The sequence below is a fragment of the Poecilia reticulata genome, chromosome 16, assembly GCF_904066995.2.
Source record: "Poecilia reticulata chromosome 16, P_reticulata-male-v2, whole genome shotgun sequence".
NCBI classification, from domain to species: Eukaryota; Metazoa; Chordata; class Actinopteri; order Cyprinodontiformes; family Poeciliidae; genus Poecilia; species Poecilia reticulata.
The window spans coordinates 17,232,044-17,252,291 of record NC_088845.1 but is presented as its reverse complement, the minus strand read 5'-3'; the positions used below and the strand labels follow the sequence as shown (position 1 = coordinate 17,252,291).

Below are 20,248 nucleotides of genomic sequence, written 5' to 3'. Positions count from 1 at the left end.
GGACAGTCTGCTTTTATTACCAGGGTGAAATATTAGATATTAATCCCAGTGGACTGTCCAGGAAAAACTGGGTTCTCGGTCAACAATCAACAAATTATTCCCCATCAGCTGCAGTGCGTCTCGTTTAAAAGCCAGTTTATATTCACGCTGCCTGTTCCTAGATTAATAATCAATACCAAGTACAACACTGGTGTCCAAATATTTTTTCTAATTATAATAGCAAAAACAATTTTTTCTTATTTTTACCCTCTAAAAAAACAAACTTAATACAAAATATTTTAATGAAATAAGCACAGCAGTCAGATTTCTAGATTTAAAGCAAAAATGGATCTGTCACGATAAATATGTGCTGGACGATAAATTGTCCTAGTAAATGCTGTGATAAATGATAAGATTGTTTCTTTGAGACCATTTTCATATTGACAATGGAATTATAGCGCAAATTAAAAGACCTCTCATAGACCAATAAACTTTCATTTTCATAAAAGAACATCCAAAATAAAACACAACGACCAAAGAAAACATAACATATAAAATTAAAATTAAAATCACACACAACAAAATTGCCCTTCAAGAAACATTAATCATCAGAGTGGAAACTATTGATCCGATTTTAATTTATCATGCGATTTCTTGTTTATTGCGACAGGCTTAGTTGCAGGTTTGCCAGATAAAAAAAAAAAAAAGCAAACCATTTCCTAAATTTTTCATCTTTTTTTTTGTGTCTTTTTAGCAACAAGTGCAGGATATATTCGCTTTATTTTGACATGTTAAAAGACCGTGCCCAAGTCTGCATTTTAGTAAAACCGATAATTAATCCAATTAAATTTAAAGTAAAAACCTGGATGAACACTTTATTACATTTTAAGATTTTACTTGTCTGTATCTTTTTAGAATAACCTGGCATCAGTTACACTTCACCCCTCTTCACAGATCACACATGGAGTAAACTTCCAGTCTGTCTCCATCAGCGGCTGTGAGCCTCCCAGATGTACGACATTCATTCATTCACTCCATGCTGCCGCTCTCTGATCCGTCAAGCTGCGGTCTGGATTACGGGGGGGATTGGCAGCACAACAACGCGGGGCTTTACACGGATACATGCACCCAGCAGAATATGACCTCTGTACCCGTCAGACGCAGATGCAAATCAATATCCTGCTTCAGCGAGGACCGATCATCTATCGGGCACGTGTCCGATAACAATGCCGCCGAAATCAGCCGTCCTCCGGCAGCAAGCGGCGTCTTGTTCTAGTAAAGCCGAGCAAGGCCAGCAGCTTAGAGGAAGTTGCTTGGCGATGGTTGCTAGGCCACCAAACATTTCTGTCTCAAGTAGATGTTTTGATCCGAAAGCCTTGAATCTGATCGATAAGAAACTTTTGTTCTGATTTATATGGAAACTTGGAGAAAAATGTGAATCCTTTAGAGATTTCATGTGGCAGCAGAACGTGCTTCACATTTACACTTCCAACCGCTTTAATGACGAGACGTTTCAGATTTAAACCTCACTCATTTGAGCGCCGCAGGTTAACCATCACAGCTGAAATATAATCCATTTAAACGATTTTAATGATGAACTGAAACCACAAAGGCCTGAGACGCTAAAACTAATTGTGAATGCAGTTTGAGTCTAGGCTGACATTTTAAAATCTTTTCAACAGTTTTTTTTTTTTTTTTACACTTTTTACACCATTTCTCTCGGTTTTGCTTACTACAAAAGCTCCCACTCTAAAAATAAAATATACATTTTTTTTAAGCATTATCATAACGTGCCTGTTTATTTATTTCTAATACATTTAGTTTAGTTTACATGTCATTTTCCATGTTTCTGTATGTGTTTTTTACCGTTATAGTTAAAGGTGTTTATTTCAGCTGTGTTTAATTTGAACAACTGTCAACTGGTCATTGGGAGGCATTTGCTCTGTAGTTTGTTTAGGTTTATTTATTGTATTTTATTTAATGTATAGGAGCAGAAACTGATTATTTCTCTTGTTAGGATAAATACAGTGAGTGTGGCTGTTGCGAAGTCAACCTATTAAGACTTGAGACGAACAAAAAAGCGTTACATTTAGAAACAAATTATTTGTCATCAGTTGGTAAATAATGCTAAATAGTTTCTTGCATAATGCTTTAGCAGGTCCAGACGACCCCAAAGTGCTTTAAGCTACATTTAGTCATTCACACATTGTTGGTGGGAAGCTACAATGTAGCCAGAGCCAGCATTGAAGCTAGACTGCGTAATGAGGGTTGTTATTTCACTTTAAAAGTGACAAGAGTATCAAAACATCAGTAAATGTCAGCTCCTAAATGATCCTGAATGATATTTGGGACAATTTGAGATGAGACAGGAAATCTGCCAGTTTTTCCTACGTTGATTTAGTTCAGTGTATGTTCAGTATGTCAAATACTAAAAAAAACCCACCTATTTATTTGTTCATATTGACAAAATGAAAACTAAGAACTCCCATCAATTTATGGCTAATAAACACAATCAACATGTATTAACCAAAATTAGATAAAGTTTAAAGACAGATACAGTGATGCATGAATGGGAATAATTTTTTAAGTCCTTAAGGTTTAGCATCTATCATATTATTTATCGTAATAAACTGTTTGCCATAAGAATTTAGATTTATTGTTAAATTCCAATTAAAGACGTTTAAAACCCCATAAACAGTCCATCTCCTCGCGATTGTTGGTTTTGCTATTTTCTCCGTCGTTTGTTCAAGAGATTTGAATATGCAGTTTAGTGATACAAATCACATTTCTGTAAGTGACTGGTGTCCTAAAGAAACCCACTGCAAACCGGTATGTTTTAAGAGCAGTATTTGTGTTTGTTGGGCTATGATTGCTGTTTCATCTAGTCGCAGTGATCCAGTTACCTAAAATAAAATAGTTATCTTTTATCTTCATCAGAATACCACGAAATATCATGACAAAACCTTCAAGCCACTCCTAGATCTCTGATAATAACCCTCATCTTTACTGCTTTTGCACAGGAAACAATAAAATTAAGTCATGTGTAACGTCAAAGTGACAGAGTCAATTTCTCACCAGGTTGTCACAAAGAAGCAGAGAAAACATCAACAAGTCTCTGACAGGTCGCACATAAAGTGTCATATCCATAAAGGAAAAGTGTAACATCCCAGAGACCCATTTATTATAAAACCTGTTGTCTAACTTAAACACACACAGAGTCGACCGTCATGTAAATGATAACTAACACCTTTGCGTGGAGACTTTTATTGTCCGGCAGGTAGCTCAATTTGCCATACCCCGATCTACATAATGGTATGCGTCTCCGGGGTGCGTGCGCACGCACACGCACCGACACACTGCGTGCTGTAACTCCCACGCAGCGGCTTTGTGTTGAAGGGCATGAACAGAGCAGTGTTATCCAAAATAACAGACTGAACAGAATACATGATGGCACACATTTAAAGCACAGCAGATTCACTCCACGCTAATGCGTGTGATCGTTGCATAACGAGGAGAAAAACAATTCAAGTGGAGTTCACTGCCCTTAGTTTCCAGATGACACACTTCAGAACTATAAACTAGCTCTCTATACCACCTGCAGACATGTAAACCATAAACCTTAGCAGAGACGCTGTAAATATTCCTCTAGATGGAGAGAAGAAAATGTTGCTTATCTTAAGACGTGGTATAAAACTCGCCTTGCATACAAACCCTGCTGCAGACACACCCTTTTATAATTCTTTGTCATAAGAAAGAAATGTTCTCTCATGAACTATTTTTATGGAATTTCATTTATTTTATAAATTATTACAGCCAGTTAAGGTCATTTAAGAAGTTAGGTCATTAGAAGTTTATAGAGTAAATATAAAACATTGCTGGAAGCCGCAATACAGATACAGTGTGTGTGTAAATGTGTGTGTGGGCAGGTCACTGTTCGCTGGGTGTGTGGGAGATGGTGGTCTGGAAGGCGAAGGTGATGTGGCTTCGTGCGTGATCGAGGTAAGGGTCTGAGAAGGTGTGTGTGTCACCGGAGAAGTGTCTCCACTGCATGAGCTCCGACATGCTGAGATGCTTCTGTGCCGCCCCCCTGCGGTCGCCCTGACGACCGAGCTGGCATGGCCTGTCGGGAACAAGCTCCGCCTCCTCCACCTCCACGTCTGGGAGATAAGTGAGAGAACGCGTTGAGAAAGCTGTGCGCTTACTTTACGCCTCAAACGATTCCACATTTTTGTTATAATCACAAAGTTAAAGGGGTTTCATTTGGACTCTTTGGTATAAACCAACACAATGTAGTAAAAGATGGGGAGTCAAGACTTTTTGCAGATAAAGATCTTAAAAGTGTGGCATGCATTTCGGTCTAAGTCTAAACTTTGACTGGGTCATTCTGACGTTCAAATATGTTGCAGGTTTGCAGACTCCCTCTGCAAAGCTGCAGACAATGCTACAAAATATTTACAGAAACATAAATATTAGGATGTTTTTTTCCTAACTTTTAGTCACTATTCATTAATTCTTACTCTGCCTCACATGCTGTGATTTTAGTTGATGAGCAGGGTGGCTGGACGGTTCTTTTGTCCGTTTTCTTTTCAGAAACTTCTCCGTTTTCCATTCGCTACTCTAACTCTAGGAACAAAGCAACTTGAATTTGACTGGCAGCCACTTAGAAAGATGAGCACGGCACATAGCATCTCAATAAATTAATTTAACTTCTATTTTATAACAATGATTAGAAAACAGATTAGATTTTGTGTTTAATTTTTTTTTAAAATTATAATTAAAAACGTAATAAATTCAACTTTTTTTCTCATTTTCCCTCCAGCTTTCTGAGGCCTCTCTAGCAACATTATATTTTTTTATTTAAGAAAAAGACAGGCAGCTAAGCAAACCTAATACTGGTAATTTATGAAAAACCTATTTTTGTTTAAATATAAACTGATAGAATTGATCTTATAATAAATAAATATTTGATTTGCTTCTCTTTCTCCCATCAGTCACATATGCTAAACAGAATCTCCAGATTGTTTGAATAGCAAAATCGGTTTCTAGATTAAAAGTCAGATTTCTTCCTTTCACCTCTTAATTACGAGCTACTCTGCATCAAATCTGAATGAAATGCTTGGAATTTCATAGCTGTAACATTAAAAGTTTAGGACTGTAACTGCTGTCATAAATGGCCATAAGTTGGGCGTACCGTTGGCCGAGCCGTCCATGCTGCAGCTGCAGCTCAGCAGGTCATGGGTCAAACACGGCGTGTCCGTCAGGCTGAAAAGATCTCGCAGCTCGCTGGCGGAGAAGCTTGTGTGTTCGGCTGCTTTTCCCAAGTCAACCACCGTCCCGGACAGCCCCTGTTTGGACACCTGTCTCTGAAATATACGCTCCTCAATGGTGCCTGGGAGGAAATAAGATGGACTTGCATGTGAAACTTCACACCGGTGAGGATTCTGACAAATATTCTGCCTGATAAGAACCATTTTTATTTTCCTTGCCTGCAGTGAGGAGACGGTAAATGTGCACCGTCTTTTTCTGTCCATCTCTCCATACCCGAGCCATGGCCTACAGAGAGAAAAGTTACAGAGGATGGAACTGAGAGCAGAGCGCCACCTGGTGGATATAAATATGCTTCACTGTTAACTGTGAATTATTGGTTGAGCTCATCTCCTCGTTATTAAGAAATCCTGAAACTAAGATCACAAAACCACGCAGACTAACAAGTGATGCACTAACTACAAACTCGTGCATAAGAGAGAATTTAAATTAAGGTAAAAGTTTACCTGTGCTCTGACTTTGAAGGTGTTCAAAGCAAAGTGTATTTAAACCATACAAAACATTGAAATCAGAGTTAAACTGTTGGATTTTTTTTTTGCGCATCTATGACTGAATCTCACCTGAATGTCGTTGGCGGGGTTCCAGTCGATGTCGTACAGCACCAGGTGCGACGCTCCGATCAGATTCAGCCCCACGCCGCCTGCTTTGGAGCTCAGCAGGAACAGGAAGCTCTGAGAGTAGGGGCTGTTGAAGGCGTCGACCAGCCGCTGCCTCTGGCTCGTGGGCGTCTGACCGTCGAGCCGGCAGAACGTATAGCCGGAACGAACGCACAGGTCCTGAAGCAAGTCCAAAGTCTGAGTGTAGTTTGACACCAGGACCACCCTGCAGGAACAAGCTGCGCTAGTAAACAGTGCAGATGTTCAGGTAACAGATAAACTACGGCTGGACGATACGACCAAAAAATAAAACAGGATTTTTTTGGGGGGCGGGGGGTTTCTAACCGATTAGATTTTTCTCACTTTTTTCCCTTAAAAAAATACAAATGATAGAAAAAATTTTCAAAAAGTGGTTTTGTTTCAACTATTCCTTCTGTACTGCTGCACAACAGAGTATTAGGGCCAGGCGATGAGATATTTTACATTAGTCATAAAATTATCAGAAAAAGATAACTTTTTAATTTTAACAGAACATGTTAAAATTATTATATATATGTGGAAAAAAATGTATTTTAATGAGAAAAATGCTTCTGTCATTTGCATCATTTCATGATTATGCATTAAAACAAAGAGTGTTTCCTGATCTGTTAAACTTATGTAAAAGCATAGCTGCACAAGATGCTCAACATTTCTCATTTTCATTTTTGGTTTGATGAAGTGGTTCTCATAACATTACTACTTAATTTTATGACTTTTTTTTTCTCAAATTATTTTTATTCTATTGTTGTACGACTTTATTCTTGTAACACTATGACCCCACACCCATAATTTATAAAAACAGAAACTTGACTTTAATTCAAAGTAAAAATAAAAAGAAGCTGTTAAAAAACGCTTGTCAAACCAGACGGCTGCCTCGGCCACGTTTACATTTCTCTGAACCGCAGAAATTAATTTATCGCCCAGCCATAAGAGAAACCTACACACACCGGTCTGAAGGGCTGAGCTGTCTGATGGCAGTCAGCAGGTCGGACAGAACTAAGAGTTTCCCGGAGTCAGCGGTGTCGAATCCTGCTGAACAATAGGATTCTGGGAAGAGATCTGCAAGTCCCTCGTACAAAGAGCTCTCCATAGATCCGCGCTCTGTTCTCTCCTGCAAGAACAGCAACACGATTCAGCCAAATTTCCTGATACGAAACACACAGAGCTGAGAGTTGAAACGTAACCTTGACGGTGTCGTGGAGCAAGCCAGGATGGTTGCAGAGCTTCTTCAGCGCAGTGATGCAGGCCAGGTGTGCGCTGCCCTGTGTGCAGCCCTGCATGCAGGCTCTGAAGACGCGGTGGCAGAGCAGGTGTTTGTACAGCTTCTGCTGCAGCGGCGAAGGCGTGCAGAACAAGGTCCAGTCCAGACGAGGCGGCAAGTAGCGGTTGATGATCTCCTGCGTCCGCCGCAGGATGAACATGCCGGTGAGACGAGAGAGTTCAGCAGCGCGCTCTTCCCCCAAAACTCTCTCGTCCTGCAGAGGCAGACAGAAGATGTAGCTTGAAGCTTTTAAAGATTTCAGAAACCTGCAGACCTGATGTGGTGACTGTTAAAGTCAGAAAGGACTTTCTGCATTACCTCAGAGCAGGACGGCTGTCTGGAGTGTAGAATTGGTTCTTCATAAACTTTTCTATACGCAGTGGTCGAACCAAGAATTCCCGGGTTCACAAACTCTATGATGGCGTAGAACTCCTGCAGGTCGTTTTGGACTGGGGTCCCTTAAAAATGACAAAAAAAAAACATAATTCAGATCACTAACCCAGAAGTTTGTCTCTTCAAAAAGTCTTTATTAAGGCGACTCAAGCAGGTGTGCACCTGTGAGAATGACTCTGCGATTACAGCTGAGGCTGCTGAGGGCGGAGGACGTTTTGATGCTGCTGTTCTTCAGTCTGTGACCCTCATCGCAAATTATAAGACCAAACTCCACTTTCTGGATCTGAAAAAATATAAAAGGTGAACCTCAGACAGCTGTCAGTATGCAAAAAAATATGCAAATTAAATTAGAAAAACATGATCTGATCCTTCTTGTGCTTAAAAGGCACCAGAAAGGTAACAATTAAAGAAAACCATTCCGACTTATTTCAGAGTTGCATTTCTGTTGTTTATGACACAACAGAACCAACAAATTTGTTGAGGTTATGTGTTTATAGGACGCATGTTTAGCAGTGTGACATGAGATGAATGAACTGTACCGGCTCCAGGCAGCGCAGCAGCATCTCATAGCTGATCACCAGAACACTGTGAAGAGGGGAGGATAAAAACTCCTCCATCCTGTGGTCCTGAACAGAAAACATCACCGCTAAATGTTAGTGGTTTAGTCCATGAAACCAAGAGCAGAAAGGCTTGGGGTTTTATTTAGTTTGTTCTGTGTTGCCTTTCTTGTATTTACTTGTTGCTGTGCCTTTTATGTTCCTTCTGATCTGGTAAAGCACCTTGGTTTTCTAAACTGTGGTTGTGTAAAGTGCTATGCAAATAAATGATTGATTTGATTTGATTTGATTGGAACTGATTGAAGCAGCACTTCTGGGTTGAATAAAAGGAAGAATAAAGTCAGTTTACTTTGTAATCCAGCATTACTGTCTTGAGAAACATTTTTTTTATAAACAATTGGGTTTTTCTAGTAGAGCCAAGCAGTTTATAAAACCATTTAAGACATTTATATGGCACAGTGTGCACTTCAAATGTATGAGAGTGAGCTCACATGTATGACAATATGGTCATATGAAAACTAATCAAAGTAAAGTACAATCGCAGTCACTTTGCTGTCGTGCTGTGTGAATTATGAACTAAAGTAAATGCACCTGATCCACAGTGAAGACACTGATCCGTTCCCGGCCGAGCCACTTGGTGAACTCTGCTCTCCAGTTCTGCGTGAGGCTGCCAGGAGTGACCACAAGGACACGCTTTGTGACTGGTTTCCCACCGTAAGGTCCCTGCTTAAGCAACGTCCAGCAGAGCGCCACGCTCTGCAGCGTCTTCCCAAGGCCCATCTCATCCGCCAGGATGGCACCGTGACGACCTGCAGCTCTGAAGCACATGATTGTTTTAAAGGTGACCTATGTTTCCTTGAACAGGTCACAACAGGTTAATGAGCTACTTGTATAAGAAGATTTTAGTCCAGTCAGTTCTGCGTCTTTTGAGCTCCTTTAACAACAAGCTGTTTCGGGGCCTCTTGTCTAAGTCCACATAAACTGCTGCTGGCCACACCCCCCAACTCAACGTTTACACTTTCACACCAAAATGGCTGCAAACAGATGCACAATTACACATCTTTGAAAAGCAGAAGTAGAGTCTGCTGCACAACCAACAAGAATTCAGCCAGTGGATTTTGGATGGTAAGTCAACAACAAAACACTTGACTTTTCCAGTAGCCATTGTACAGCAGTAGAACCAGCTGACCGTGCTGGAGTTGCTAGGTGAGGGGCAGAGCTCCACAGGAGGTTGCTAGGTAACAGCACAGTGACTTAGCAATCTGAAGCTTTTTGAAGCGGCTCGTTTCCCAGACTACAAAACATCATGAACTTATTGCCAAAAAGCAGCTGGGTGGGTTTTTAAACAACTAGAAGCAGTCAAAACCCAAAATGGAAACATAAAAAATTTGCAAAATGTACATTTTGTAAAATAGGCCCCTTTTCCAGATTTCAGGAAGAGATTTCTTAGGTATTGACACGAGGAACATTACTCTTACCTCATGCCCATAACACACTCGTAGAGGAAGAGAATGCCCTCCCTCTGGTGGGGTCGCAGGTGCGTGGTCAGGTGTGGGTCAACGACGACGTCGACCACAGGAAAGCCTGACTTGTTATGAAGCCACTGGTGGTTGGAAGAGGGGCGAGGCATCACTAAGGCACCTATGGAAACAAGTTTTTAAAATGAGAACCCCACAGACTAAAGACCCCCATTGTAACATTACACATCTGTCTGACATTTCAGAAGCACATGAAGAAAAACTTAAGCAAATAATAGTCCAAATGTGTAAAATGACCCATTTTCAATTTGTATGAGGAGTGTACATATTGAGACAAATAGAAAAGGTTTCATGCAGAAAAAGTACTACCAACTATTTTTAAAACATTTTTAAACTTTAAAATGGGTCAATTTGACCCGCAACATAACAGGAGGTTTGACATCGAATTTGATCTCCACCATTTTGAACGAGTCAAAAACTTTCATAGTATTAGCATCTTCACTTTGAAATGCTAATGAATCACATAAATATGCAACTGCAAAAAAAAAAAAAAAAAGTGTTACACAAATGTAGAAATGACCGGACATTAATGATGCTAAATCCCATGCCAGACTGAATCTGACGCTCAGTCAGCACTGATGAGTAATTGCTGCTGATGTAGCAGCAGATCAATTATCTGATTAATTCAGTCGATAATTATATCAGCATTTTAATTCACAGACTGTGGGTCAAGCATTGAGCATGTTAGCGGACTGTAAAGCCTGAAAATGCAAATACAGCATCAATGTTCTACACATAAATGCTTTAATATAAATTAGCAATATAAATTATGAACATTATGAACATACTTCCTATCTGTGACAAGACATGGTGTCTCACAAAATTCCCTTACGGTCTGTGGACCAACAAAACCATCTTTACGTGGCATTATGAAAGTTAAATTTATCCTACATGCCTGGAGCTAGTGGGTCATGACGAGGTTTGCTGGTTTGCTCCGCTTGTGGTTTATTTTCTGGATGTCCTGCTCTGCCCAACATTGTTGGGGGGCAGAAAGGTTTGGGGTTGAGGCGGCGAGGAGGAGGCGGAGCCGCCTTAGCGTGCAGCTCCTCTTGATCAGTTTGAACCTCCTGGAAACAACGACCTTTGGCAAAGTCCTCAGCAGAGACGATGCCCATCACCTCTATCTCCTTCCCTCCAATCATCAGCGTCTCTCCCTCAGACAGCGAGGCCAGCTCTGACACCTTGTAGCCACTACCTGTGAGACAAACATCCTGTGAAGATCAAACAGTTTCCTGCAAAACTATGTGATCGTGTTACAACACCTGAAATCAACACTTCTATTTTATAGTTATGAAGCAGAAGTAAAACTTTACATTGACTTAATAATCCATTTTATTCATGGTTTTGACTGTGTGTGGATTTTAATGGCTTTTCATTCATTGCTTTTGGCTGTTTTTAGATGCTTAAAATTTCTCCCACTTTTAGTGTGGAGTGTTGTGTACAAAATTAAAATTTATTAGTCTTTGAGAGGGCAAACATCCATTAAAATGCCATCATCACTATATTAGTTGAAAATATAACGATGCAGGTAATAAGATTATTGCTTATTGTAATAATTTCTGGGACAATTTATCCTCCAACAAAACGATTGTTACAGTCCTATGCGCGTGTATATTTTTACAAGGAAACTTACTTCCCATAAAATACTGAAAGTGGTGCAAGGTACTTTTAAACAAGTAGTCTTCTGCTGTTAAATTCAAATGAACCACAATAGTTGTTTTTTTTTGCACAATATATAAAACTACATCACTCACTTTAACTCTTTTATCTCTCTACTGAATACAGTAAATCTTCTTAAGGCTCACCTTTTCCAATATCCTTCCCCTCCATGTCTTTGAGTACGACTGTCCGCCCTCTGGCAACCAGCACGGCGTCCCCCTCCCAGCGCTTGTGTTTCTTCTTGCTGGCTTTACACCAAACCACACTGAAGTATCGGACTCCGTCTGAGCCAGCAGCTCCTGAGACCTGAGGTGAATCTGCAGGAGGCTGAGGGGTTTGAGGAGACGCGTGGGTCCACTGGGGGCCTCCATCTACTCCTCCTGCTAAAGAAAGAAAAGCAAGAGGCTGGAAAATCCTTGAAGATGCAAACAAACAAGCCACCAATAGAGGGCGCATCAAGCCTCGACTTGGAGCAAAGCGATCCCCTGCTCTCAGCAGCAATTCATTAAAAACATGTTTTGGACGTTTGAGGAATAAAAAAAAAGTGTAGAAACTGTTTAAGATTAAAAGGAGAGACCAGCGATGTAATCAATGCCCTTTAATAGAAACCAATGAACATGAGGACAAACTGGTAAACAAACATTACAGAACAACCAGCAACAAATTCACATTGAATAGGAACATATATACATGTATATATGCATACAAAAATCCCTCTTCTGCCTTCGTAAATAAGAGCACCATCAACTCAGCCAGAGGTTCCCTGACTGTCGCATATTTTTACCTCACATCACTTCATCAGATCATAAGGCTTTTCAAAATGTTTTGTTGTATCACAATTATGATTTCGAAACAAACATTTTTAGACATGTTCTTTTATGGTGACCTATTTCTTTTAAGCTGATATATAAAAACATTGTCCAGTATTCCAAGAACCTAAAAAATAAATCGCCTTCAATGTTTATTACTTCTTAATACCTCAAATGCCACAGAAGGGGGGGGGGGAATTTTTTTCATTTCGGACTGACATTTTTGTCCAAACTGTCCAACTACTTACACTTACATTGCAACAGCAATCCTAATAATCTTGGTTAATAAAGAATATTAACGCTATCCTGACAAACCCACAGCTACCACCCAGTTGCAGATGAAGAAATTGTTTATCACTTCGCACAATCACAGTGTCTTGTCGCCACTTCTATGAATAATGAAGACAACGTTCAACACCGATCAGCATAAACGGTAACCGACTGCAGCGTATCCCCTAAAAACAGGAGGATAATCACATGCGGTAGGTACGGATGAGGCACTACGTTTCCAAAAGTAATTCAGATCCTAAAAATGCCGTCAAGCATGAATCGATTCAACAGAAGCACTTGTGTCACATCCACCATCCCACACAAACACACACACACGCACAGAGTCTTGCAAAAATAGTCAGAACCGGGAAACTTTTCCATATTTAGTGACGTTACATCCTCGAGCTTCAGTGTATTTTATTGTGATTTTAAGGGACAGATCAATGTCTGCTAACTTTACAACCTAAAGAGCCATTTTGGCGTCAGGACATCCAATTAAAACTCATTTGGAGTCTTTTTGAATTTTTTAGACAAATATCTACGTTAGGAAATTTCTTGTCATATTATAGAACCAGGGTATTATTTACATTTTTAGGATTTAATAATAACATAAACATAAAACAGGATTGATTTTTTTTAATCACACATTCTAAACTAATGTTAAGAAAACACATAAAAACATATTACTGGTATTTTTATCAATGAAGGTCATTTTATAGCACAGTTCAGGAACAAAGCAGGTCAAAGTTCTTCACAGCACTTTTTGTCTTTGTGAAAATTGAGTGCAAATATTGCAGGAAATTTTTTGAAAAAAGGCTAAAAACCTGCGTTTGATAGTAAATCTGCATTTTAAAATATTAACTGTCTGGTTCTTTGTAATGTTTAGTCAAAGTTATTGTGGAAGAGAAACTTATGGCTCCAGAGCCAAGGTTGCAGACTAACAAAAATTAAAAACTGAATAGACTTTTTTCCATAAAGCGGATAAATATACAATATAAATATAAATATACAGTTGTAATTTTTTGCACTACTTTTTATGACATAAAGTCACAATGAAATACACTGAAGTTTATGGAAGTGGGAAAAAGCTACAGGGATGTGAGCACATTTGCAACCCAGAGTATGTGCATGCTGCTTGTTGCTACAGAGGAATAGGGAGTCCGTGTCTCAGTCGGGCAGCTTTTAGTTTCTCCACTTTGATTTTGGCTCTCAGCAGCTCCTCCTCCAGCTCCTGCTTCCTCTTCAGGCCCTCTCTCTTCTCCTCCAGGTACAGGGAAACCTTCTTGTGATTGGCCAACACCAGATCGTGCTCCTCCTTGGCAAGGTGCAGAGGACGAAACCTGTCCGCCTCGTGGCGAGGGTAGACATCGTTTGGGTAGAATTCGTGGCTCAAGGGCAGCGGCGAGGCAGAGAGGGCGATGTTAACCGAGGAAGAAGCGGGAGACAAGGACGCCTGGTAATTGTGGGAGCTGGCCAAGTCCTGCTCCCTGTCTGGCTCTTGAAACCCGTCCAGCACTGGAACGGCGTGCGAGGTGATGACGGGGAGGTCTGGCGGTGGTTTCACGTCCTCTTCGGGGTCCAGCTTGTCCACCTCGGGCGCGATGCTTGGTATAGGTGCTGCATAATCCTGGAGTCCAGCCAGAGAGGAGCTGCTGCCAGGATGCTCAATGGGGGACGTGTGCTTGTTGTATATTAACCTGCAAACAGCAAACAGATGCAAACCAGTTTTTAAAAATGGTTAAAAAACTGCTTATCTTTAGTATTAAATTCTGCTCAGGAGGATAATAAAGCATTTATATCTTTAATTGCTAGATGTTCTTTATTGCTACACTGGAAGTCTGATAAATGTCCAACAATGTCCCTGTGGGTTAAAGACATGATGTGTTTTTTAATTTGAGAGAATTTAACACATTTTACCAGAATATATAGACAGGTTTTACAAAAAATGGAAATCTTGACTGATTAGTCACATTATCTTTTGCTTCTGTTATGTATATGTAGACCTGTTGTAATGAGCATTAAATTAAGTAATATCATGATAAATTAAAAAAAGTTCAATAATTTCCATTTGCATGATATGTTGTTTTTCTCTTTCTACCACAGGCTGTGTGACATTTCTTCAGTTTGGTGCTTTAGTCTGAGCTATCTGGAGATTTTTTCTTTTTAAGGATAATTGTTTACAGAGAATTTATAATTCATTTAATTTGTCATTTCTGTTGTTTTTGCTAGCTTATTTTGAATGTTTAAATAGTTTTCCAGTTCCAGTGTTAAATTAGAAATTAAAGTTTATTTATCCTTGAGCATGTGTTCTTGCATTGTTTTGCCATTAAAATTATATTACTTGAAAATCTGGGACAATTTATCATTTTGCATCATTTATTATCATACCAGGCCCAGGTGTGAATATCTGATGTTTTGTTGTGCTGAAATAAAAAATAAGAACCAATATTGGAGTAATTAAACCTAACTATGATTATTATGGAGTAATCCTAATTACTCAGAATTACTCCATAGTCCTGAGTAATTTCTTGGATTGCTACTTTTTACTTTTACTTGAGTAAAAACATGTTGAAACAGTGCTACACTTACTTCTGCACAAGGTTTGGATACTCTGCCCAACTCTGCTCACAGGGAATGAAGTTTATTTTTAAATGACTGGAGCGTTCCTCCAAATTGTAAAGCCAAGGATTTTTTTCCATGTCATATGGGATCAAATAATACTGTTTTATGTTTTGCTAACGAAACCATTAACTGAGAAAATGATGGAACGAAAAAGCCAATTAGTTTTACTGTTTTAAAGTATTTTTTTAATGGGTATGCCGTTGTGATGGATGGGAGGATGACGTGTTTGCAGGGCTCAGGTGTAAGCTCGACCGTACCTGCGCAGTGCCTGGTCCTTCTCGTGGATGGGCACGTGTTGGAACAAGTGAGGGATCATCTCCATAATCTTCCTGGTCGGCTCAGAGATGCTCCCTCTGTACTCGGGCTGGGCGTGTCTCCGCTGCATCACTTCCTGCTTGGCCGACTCCTTCAGCCTCTTGTAGAGGGTTCTGAGGCCCTGGGCGGTGCGGTGGGGTCTGTCCCCTCCCAGAGCATTGTACTGCTCCGCCACCGTGTCCCAGCACTTGTTCTTGTCCACGATGACGGCATGCTTGTTGGTGTGCTCCTCCAGGATGCGGATGTGAGGACGGACCAGTTTCAGCAGGTCCAGCTTCTCGGAGAGGGTGAAGTTGGAAGAGCGCGCTTTACCCACCATGCTGGACATGAACACAGAGTTGGAGGCCATCTTATGGCATAGTAGCCTGAGGCGGACCAAACCAGGCCTAAAACTGCTCCCAATCTCAGAGTTGTGGCTCCCCACTCTGCTTTGCCGTCCTCTCTCTTGGTCCCCGGTCACACACTGGCCTAACACTCATTTATGCCTCATTTCCCTTCTCTTCTCCTCCAGATCAACCCCTGTTAGGCTTTGACTAAAAAGTGCATGGATTCACACTCTGGTCCTGGGTTCTCTCACTGCTACGTTGCACAATAAAAACTGGCCGTGCTGCACACAATAAGAATCAGGCTTAACTAGGCCAGCCTCGTTTAGGCCCCCGCCTACCAGCGGAAGGCTTTGGATGAATTCCTCTCAGCTTAGGCTGACGTAGTTAAGCCGCTTAAGCCCAGCCCGACCTACTTACAGCTCGGTCTGTGTAAACCCCAAACCAAGCGCAGCAGCAGCAGCACAGCCACGCTGTCTGGACTGCTTTAAATAAAAATGACAGCAGCTGCGGCTTTCCACGGAGACATGGGGGACGTGTTTTTAAACGCAACATTGGAGGCTGCAGCGGGGTTAGGGCTCTGTTTTTCTAAAGAGAGGGAAGATTTGGAGTAGCGCTGGCTTAACTACAGGAGCGGGGGGAGGGGAGTGGGCCGACTGCGCATGCTCGAACAAGCCGCGCTTCTGTTCTGCTCAAAGCAGCCTCGCTCGAAAGCACACCAAAACTCACACCTGTTCCACGGATCAAAGCACGTGCTCGTAGCGCGTGTAACAGCCCATGCTGACCTGGCGGAAGCGCGCGTGTCCACGGCGTGTTTTTACGAGAGGAGATGCTGGAAACGGTCCTAATCTGACCGCTGTCCCCCCCCCACCCCCCCGACCATCCATTCACGGTGAAAAAGCGCTTTTGTTGTGACTGCTGAGGGCATCCACGGTGAAACAGAAGCAAACAGGCAAAAAAAAAAAAAAATGCAGCGCTTTGCGCTGAAGTCGTTAGTGTATGTGCAGCCAGATGCTACAAAAGCAATAAAATAAAATAAAATAAAACGCAACAATATCCAACATTTAACAGCGTATGTGACCGGCATATGAATGTGTAGATGTGCAGACACATATATTCAATTAAAGCTCCAAATTTATATCCAATAACACGGATAAACTTTTACTTCGTCACCTTCTTATAATAAAATAATGCCCAATGTTTTTATTTTTATTTATTTATTTGCTAAAAGTGATTTTGGCAATATACTTTTGGCAAAAAATGACTAAGGAAATTACTTGAGGAAGGTGGCAATCATTTTTCTATTTGTGCACAAAAATATTCATAGATAATATTTTTTATTCAATATTTTTTGAAAACGAGACACTCGGATGAAAGCTGAACAATCTGCTGTATCAGATCATCTCTGTCTGGATCCAAGATGTCAGTAAAATTTAATCTTAAAGGTTCAAAGGTCAGGCTTGTGTAATAAACTGTCTGCATCTCCACTGCATTCATCAACATCATATTGTATACATTATTCTCTTAATTGAGAATGCAGTCATTTCTGAAATTATTGTCCAGCACGTTGCTGCCAAAATAACACTGCAAGTTCTTTCATCAAATTCCAGCCTTGAATTATAATATGAATATTAGTTGAGTTTTTTATCAGTTTGTTGGATCAGAACCAACAGTCTCACAAAGAGTTTACAATTATTCATTTCACAAACTGTGAAAATTATTTTATGATCCAGGGATCACATTAGTCATGTCTTTAAAAGTACTAACACATAAATTCAAGAGTGATAAATTTTTGGATGGATTGATATTTTAGAAAATAGTAAAGGGAATCAAATCTAGAAAAACAATATTTTTTCCCACACTCCATTTTCTTTTCACATACTTGTTCAGATCTGAAAAATACTTATGCAGACTCCATAGGAGCTTTACCAGCTAGTAGGAACAAAATTTATATGACAGATTTGCACCTTTCATGTAATAATAATAATTCATGTAAAGCACTTTGAATTGCCTTGTTGCTGAAAATGTGCTATATAAATAAAATTACCTTACCTTACACCAATATGGATTTAAAAACATGTAATATTAGTGATCAAATGTCGACACACAACATAGAGCATCGTAACAGTGAACTTTCTACTTCAGGGTTTATCATGTTGCCATTCTTCATTATGCAAAACTGGGTGGGTAGAAAGGACCCAACTAAGGAGAGAAAAGTTTTGAAGCAGAAATGAAGACTGACATTTAGGTTGTTTTTTTAAAGGATTATTTTCCAAAAGAACCTTCTTTTTCAAGTGTTCCTGCCTAAATCTGTTTTTGTTTGTTCTGCTCTTTTAGTTTACCATTATTACCCCAGTAAAAACCATAAGAGACTCTGTTGTTTTTTTATCTTACACATTAATCACAGAGCTGTAATTTTAGCAGGTATTCATACCCCAGCTCTTTCTAGTCACCTCCTCCTGCTGCTCCTGTGGATTCTGGGGAACCCCACAGGCTGGAAACCAGATAATCTCTACAGAAAATCCACTGTTGCCTCATTGCCTCCACCTGGTGGGTCAAATCTGAAACGCCACCCTAAATCGAGAGGGTATCTAACAGATATCTAAACTAATTTGCTGCACTCTGTTGCAAATGTGTAAATTCTAAATTTCCATACCTTTTTTCTTTGCACATAGTGAAACATGCTGGTGATATGAGGGCAGCAACCAATTACTTAAAATGTTTAGATTTGTCTCCTGGTGCAACTCTTAATGGCAGAAAACATTTTATTTCCAAACTCGTCAAAAACAATTACAAATCTGTAACTTTTTACTTGTTTAAGTCTTTCTATTTCTAATCACTGCATTTAATTAAGCTTTCAAAGAGCATCTTCTTTTAGTTCAATTTATTTTTGCAGCGCTAATTCCCTGCAAATGTCATTCTAGGGCAATTTCCAAGCTACATACGTTTCTGCCGTTTTCAACATACAAAAGAATTTTAAAAAATGAAGAAAACAAACAAAACCAGATCAATAAGGGTTTCCTCACCAGAAACATTCATGTCCTCTGCACAGTCTTCATATTTTGTGTCGTCCTCGTTTTCTTTACTCTCAGTTGCAGTGAGAACACGGGCCAGCACCTTGGACAAACCTGAAGCAGTCCGACCCGTTTGGCCCTGAACACTGCAGGTTGATTTATTCACAACTGCTGCTGAAAGACTTCTCTGGACCTGCAAGATATGAATTAGAGAGCAAAAATACGTAATGCACCAATATTTGAAAATGTGCTTTCCATCATAGCATCTCAGGAACAAAATGTTAGGACAAACTTACTTTATCCAGAGCATTTCCCAACCCAAGTTTAGGGACTAGAGGCTTTGATTCTGCTACAGGGCATGAAGCAGATCCTCCTGGTGGCACAAAGCGAGGTTTTTTCACAGCATTACCCAAAAGCTGACTGGGAGCTCCTGAGCGTCGCATCCTTCAAGCGTAAACACAAAGACTGTAATATAGGCAAACTTACAAAATCATTACATGATCAAGTAGTTATCTAATCTTCTGTGTTTGCTCTTGTTGTAAACTAAAGCTAACTACACCTTAGTGTATTTTCCAAGCGGTTTAATTTAATAATCATTTCATTTCTCCTATGAGAAATACCTTATGCTGAGTGTAAACAAAGCTGGAAGCCATTTTGCGCCTTGGAAGGCTGTGGGATGAATAATCTTATAGCTATCACCACCTTTACTATGCTGTTAGTATTCAACTAATGCAAAACAGTCTGTTTATTTATACATTTCATTCCACCAAGCTAACAAGCTGAAACAAACATCTGATGGTGTTTAGCATTTCCCAATGATGTAACCGAGCTAACAGGGTTTTTTTTTTTTACATATTCTGCAGTTTGTCTTAACAAATCAGGAGAAGGTAAAGGCGTCAACCTGTTTAATCGGTGCGACAGGTTAGTAAACTAGCCAAAAAGCTATAGAATAACAGTTACTGAAAGTGTTAAAAGAGTTTAAACTCGAGCATAAAACAATCTTAGTTGACGCCTTGTACATACCTTGATGAGATTAAAGTTATATTACAGCATAAAAAAAGCCGAAACTCAACCAGCTACAAGTTTCAACTCTGGACTCGTTTCTGTTGTTTCTCCCGCTGAACAGCGGAAAGAATCTGATTGGTTTAACGCTTTCGGAAGGCGTGGCCAAAATGAAAAAAGTGTGTTTGGTTTTAACGTCACCACAATGGCAGAGGCATACAAAGGTGGAGTCGGGACCCCGTTGACGGGGTTTTATTATTATTTTCTATTTAAAAGGATATTTTTAAATCCTTAATATGTTTAAAATTGACATATTAGCTTTCGATTATATCCGTGTTTACATCACACCACTATTTATTAGACTTCCGTGGGCAACAAAGTAAGTGTTTACATATAAATATGTGGATATTCTTTAGTTTTCTCCATCTGCCCAGTCATTTAATGTTTGGGGTTTTTCGGTCGCTCTAAAGTGCCTTAATGTGCGTATGAGTGTCTGTGGACTTGCGACGTACACATGAATTATCACAAAGTTGTATTTGTTTATTT

At 40.0% G+C, this 20,248-nt stretch overlaps 2 protein-coding genes across 2 annotated transcripts; both read right to left on the bottom strand.

The window, feature by feature from the left end:
• Nucleotides 1-3,001: 3,001 nt before the first annotated feature.
• On the bottom strand, nucleotides 3,002-19,870 carry rad54b (RAD54 homolog B). The gene is made up of 16 exons (XM_008432648.3): nucleotides 19,724-19,870; nucleotides 18,997-19,144; nucleotides 18,713-18,893; nucleotides 11,494-11,730; nucleotides 10,584-10,883; nucleotides 9,629-9,791; nucleotides 8,742-8,967; nucleotides 8,133-8,219; nucleotides 7,756-7,876; nucleotides 7,519-7,658; nucleotides 7,124-7,414; nucleotides 6,887-7,050; nucleotides 5,865-6,126; nucleotides 5,466-5,532; nucleotides 5,171-5,368; nucleotides 3,002-4,136 (listed from the first exon to the last, which is right to left on the bottom strand). Exons 2-16 carry the CDS (start codon nucleotides 19,141-19,143, stop codon nucleotides 3,907-3,909), a joined length of 2,814 nt encoding a protein of 937 aa, XP_008430870.1. The 5' UTR covers nucleotide 19,144; nucleotides 19,724-19,870; the 3' UTR covers nucleotides 3,002-3,906.
• Nucleotides 11,931-18,689, bottom strand: LOC103478664 (fibrinogen silencer-binding protein). The gene is made up of 2 exons (XM_008432646.3): nucleotides 15,306-18,689; nucleotides 11,931-14,123 (listed from the first exon to the last, which is right to left on the bottom strand). The coding sequence occupies exons 1-2, from the start codon at nucleotides 15,710-15,712 to the stop codon at nucleotides 13,568-13,570; spliced, it is 963 nt and encodes a 320-aa protein (XP_008430868.1). The 5' UTR covers nucleotides 15,713-18,689; the 3' UTR covers nucleotides 11,931-13,567.
• Nucleotides 19,871-20,248: the final 378 nt, after the last annotated feature.

What these genes read in the sequence shown, in the direction of transcription:
- LOC103478664 (XM_008432646.3), bottom strand. Translation starts at nt 15,712, where the DNA reads ATGGCCTCCAACTCTGTGTTCATGTCCAGCATGGTGGGTAAAGCGCGC. An exon ending in AAGGACCAGGCACTGCGCAG is followed by an intron (nt 14,124 to 15,305) that starts GTACGGTCGAGC and finishes TGCTGTTTGCAG; the next exon opens with GTTAATATACAACAAGCACA.
- rad54b (XM_008432648.3), bottom strand. Translation starts at nt 19,143, where the DNA reads ATGCGACGCTCAGGAGCTCCCAGTCAGCTTTTGGGTAATGCTGTGAAA. An exon ending in AGAGGACATGAATGTTTCTG is followed by an intron (nt 11,731 to 18,712) that starts GTGAGGAAACCC and finishes TTCTTTCTTTAG; the next exon opens with CAGGAGGAGTAGATGGAGGC. An exon ending in ACCCCGCCAACGACATTCAG is followed by an intron (nt 5,533 to 5,864) that starts GTGAGATTCAGT and finishes TTCTCTCTGTAG; the next exon opens with GCCATGGCTCGGGTATGGAG.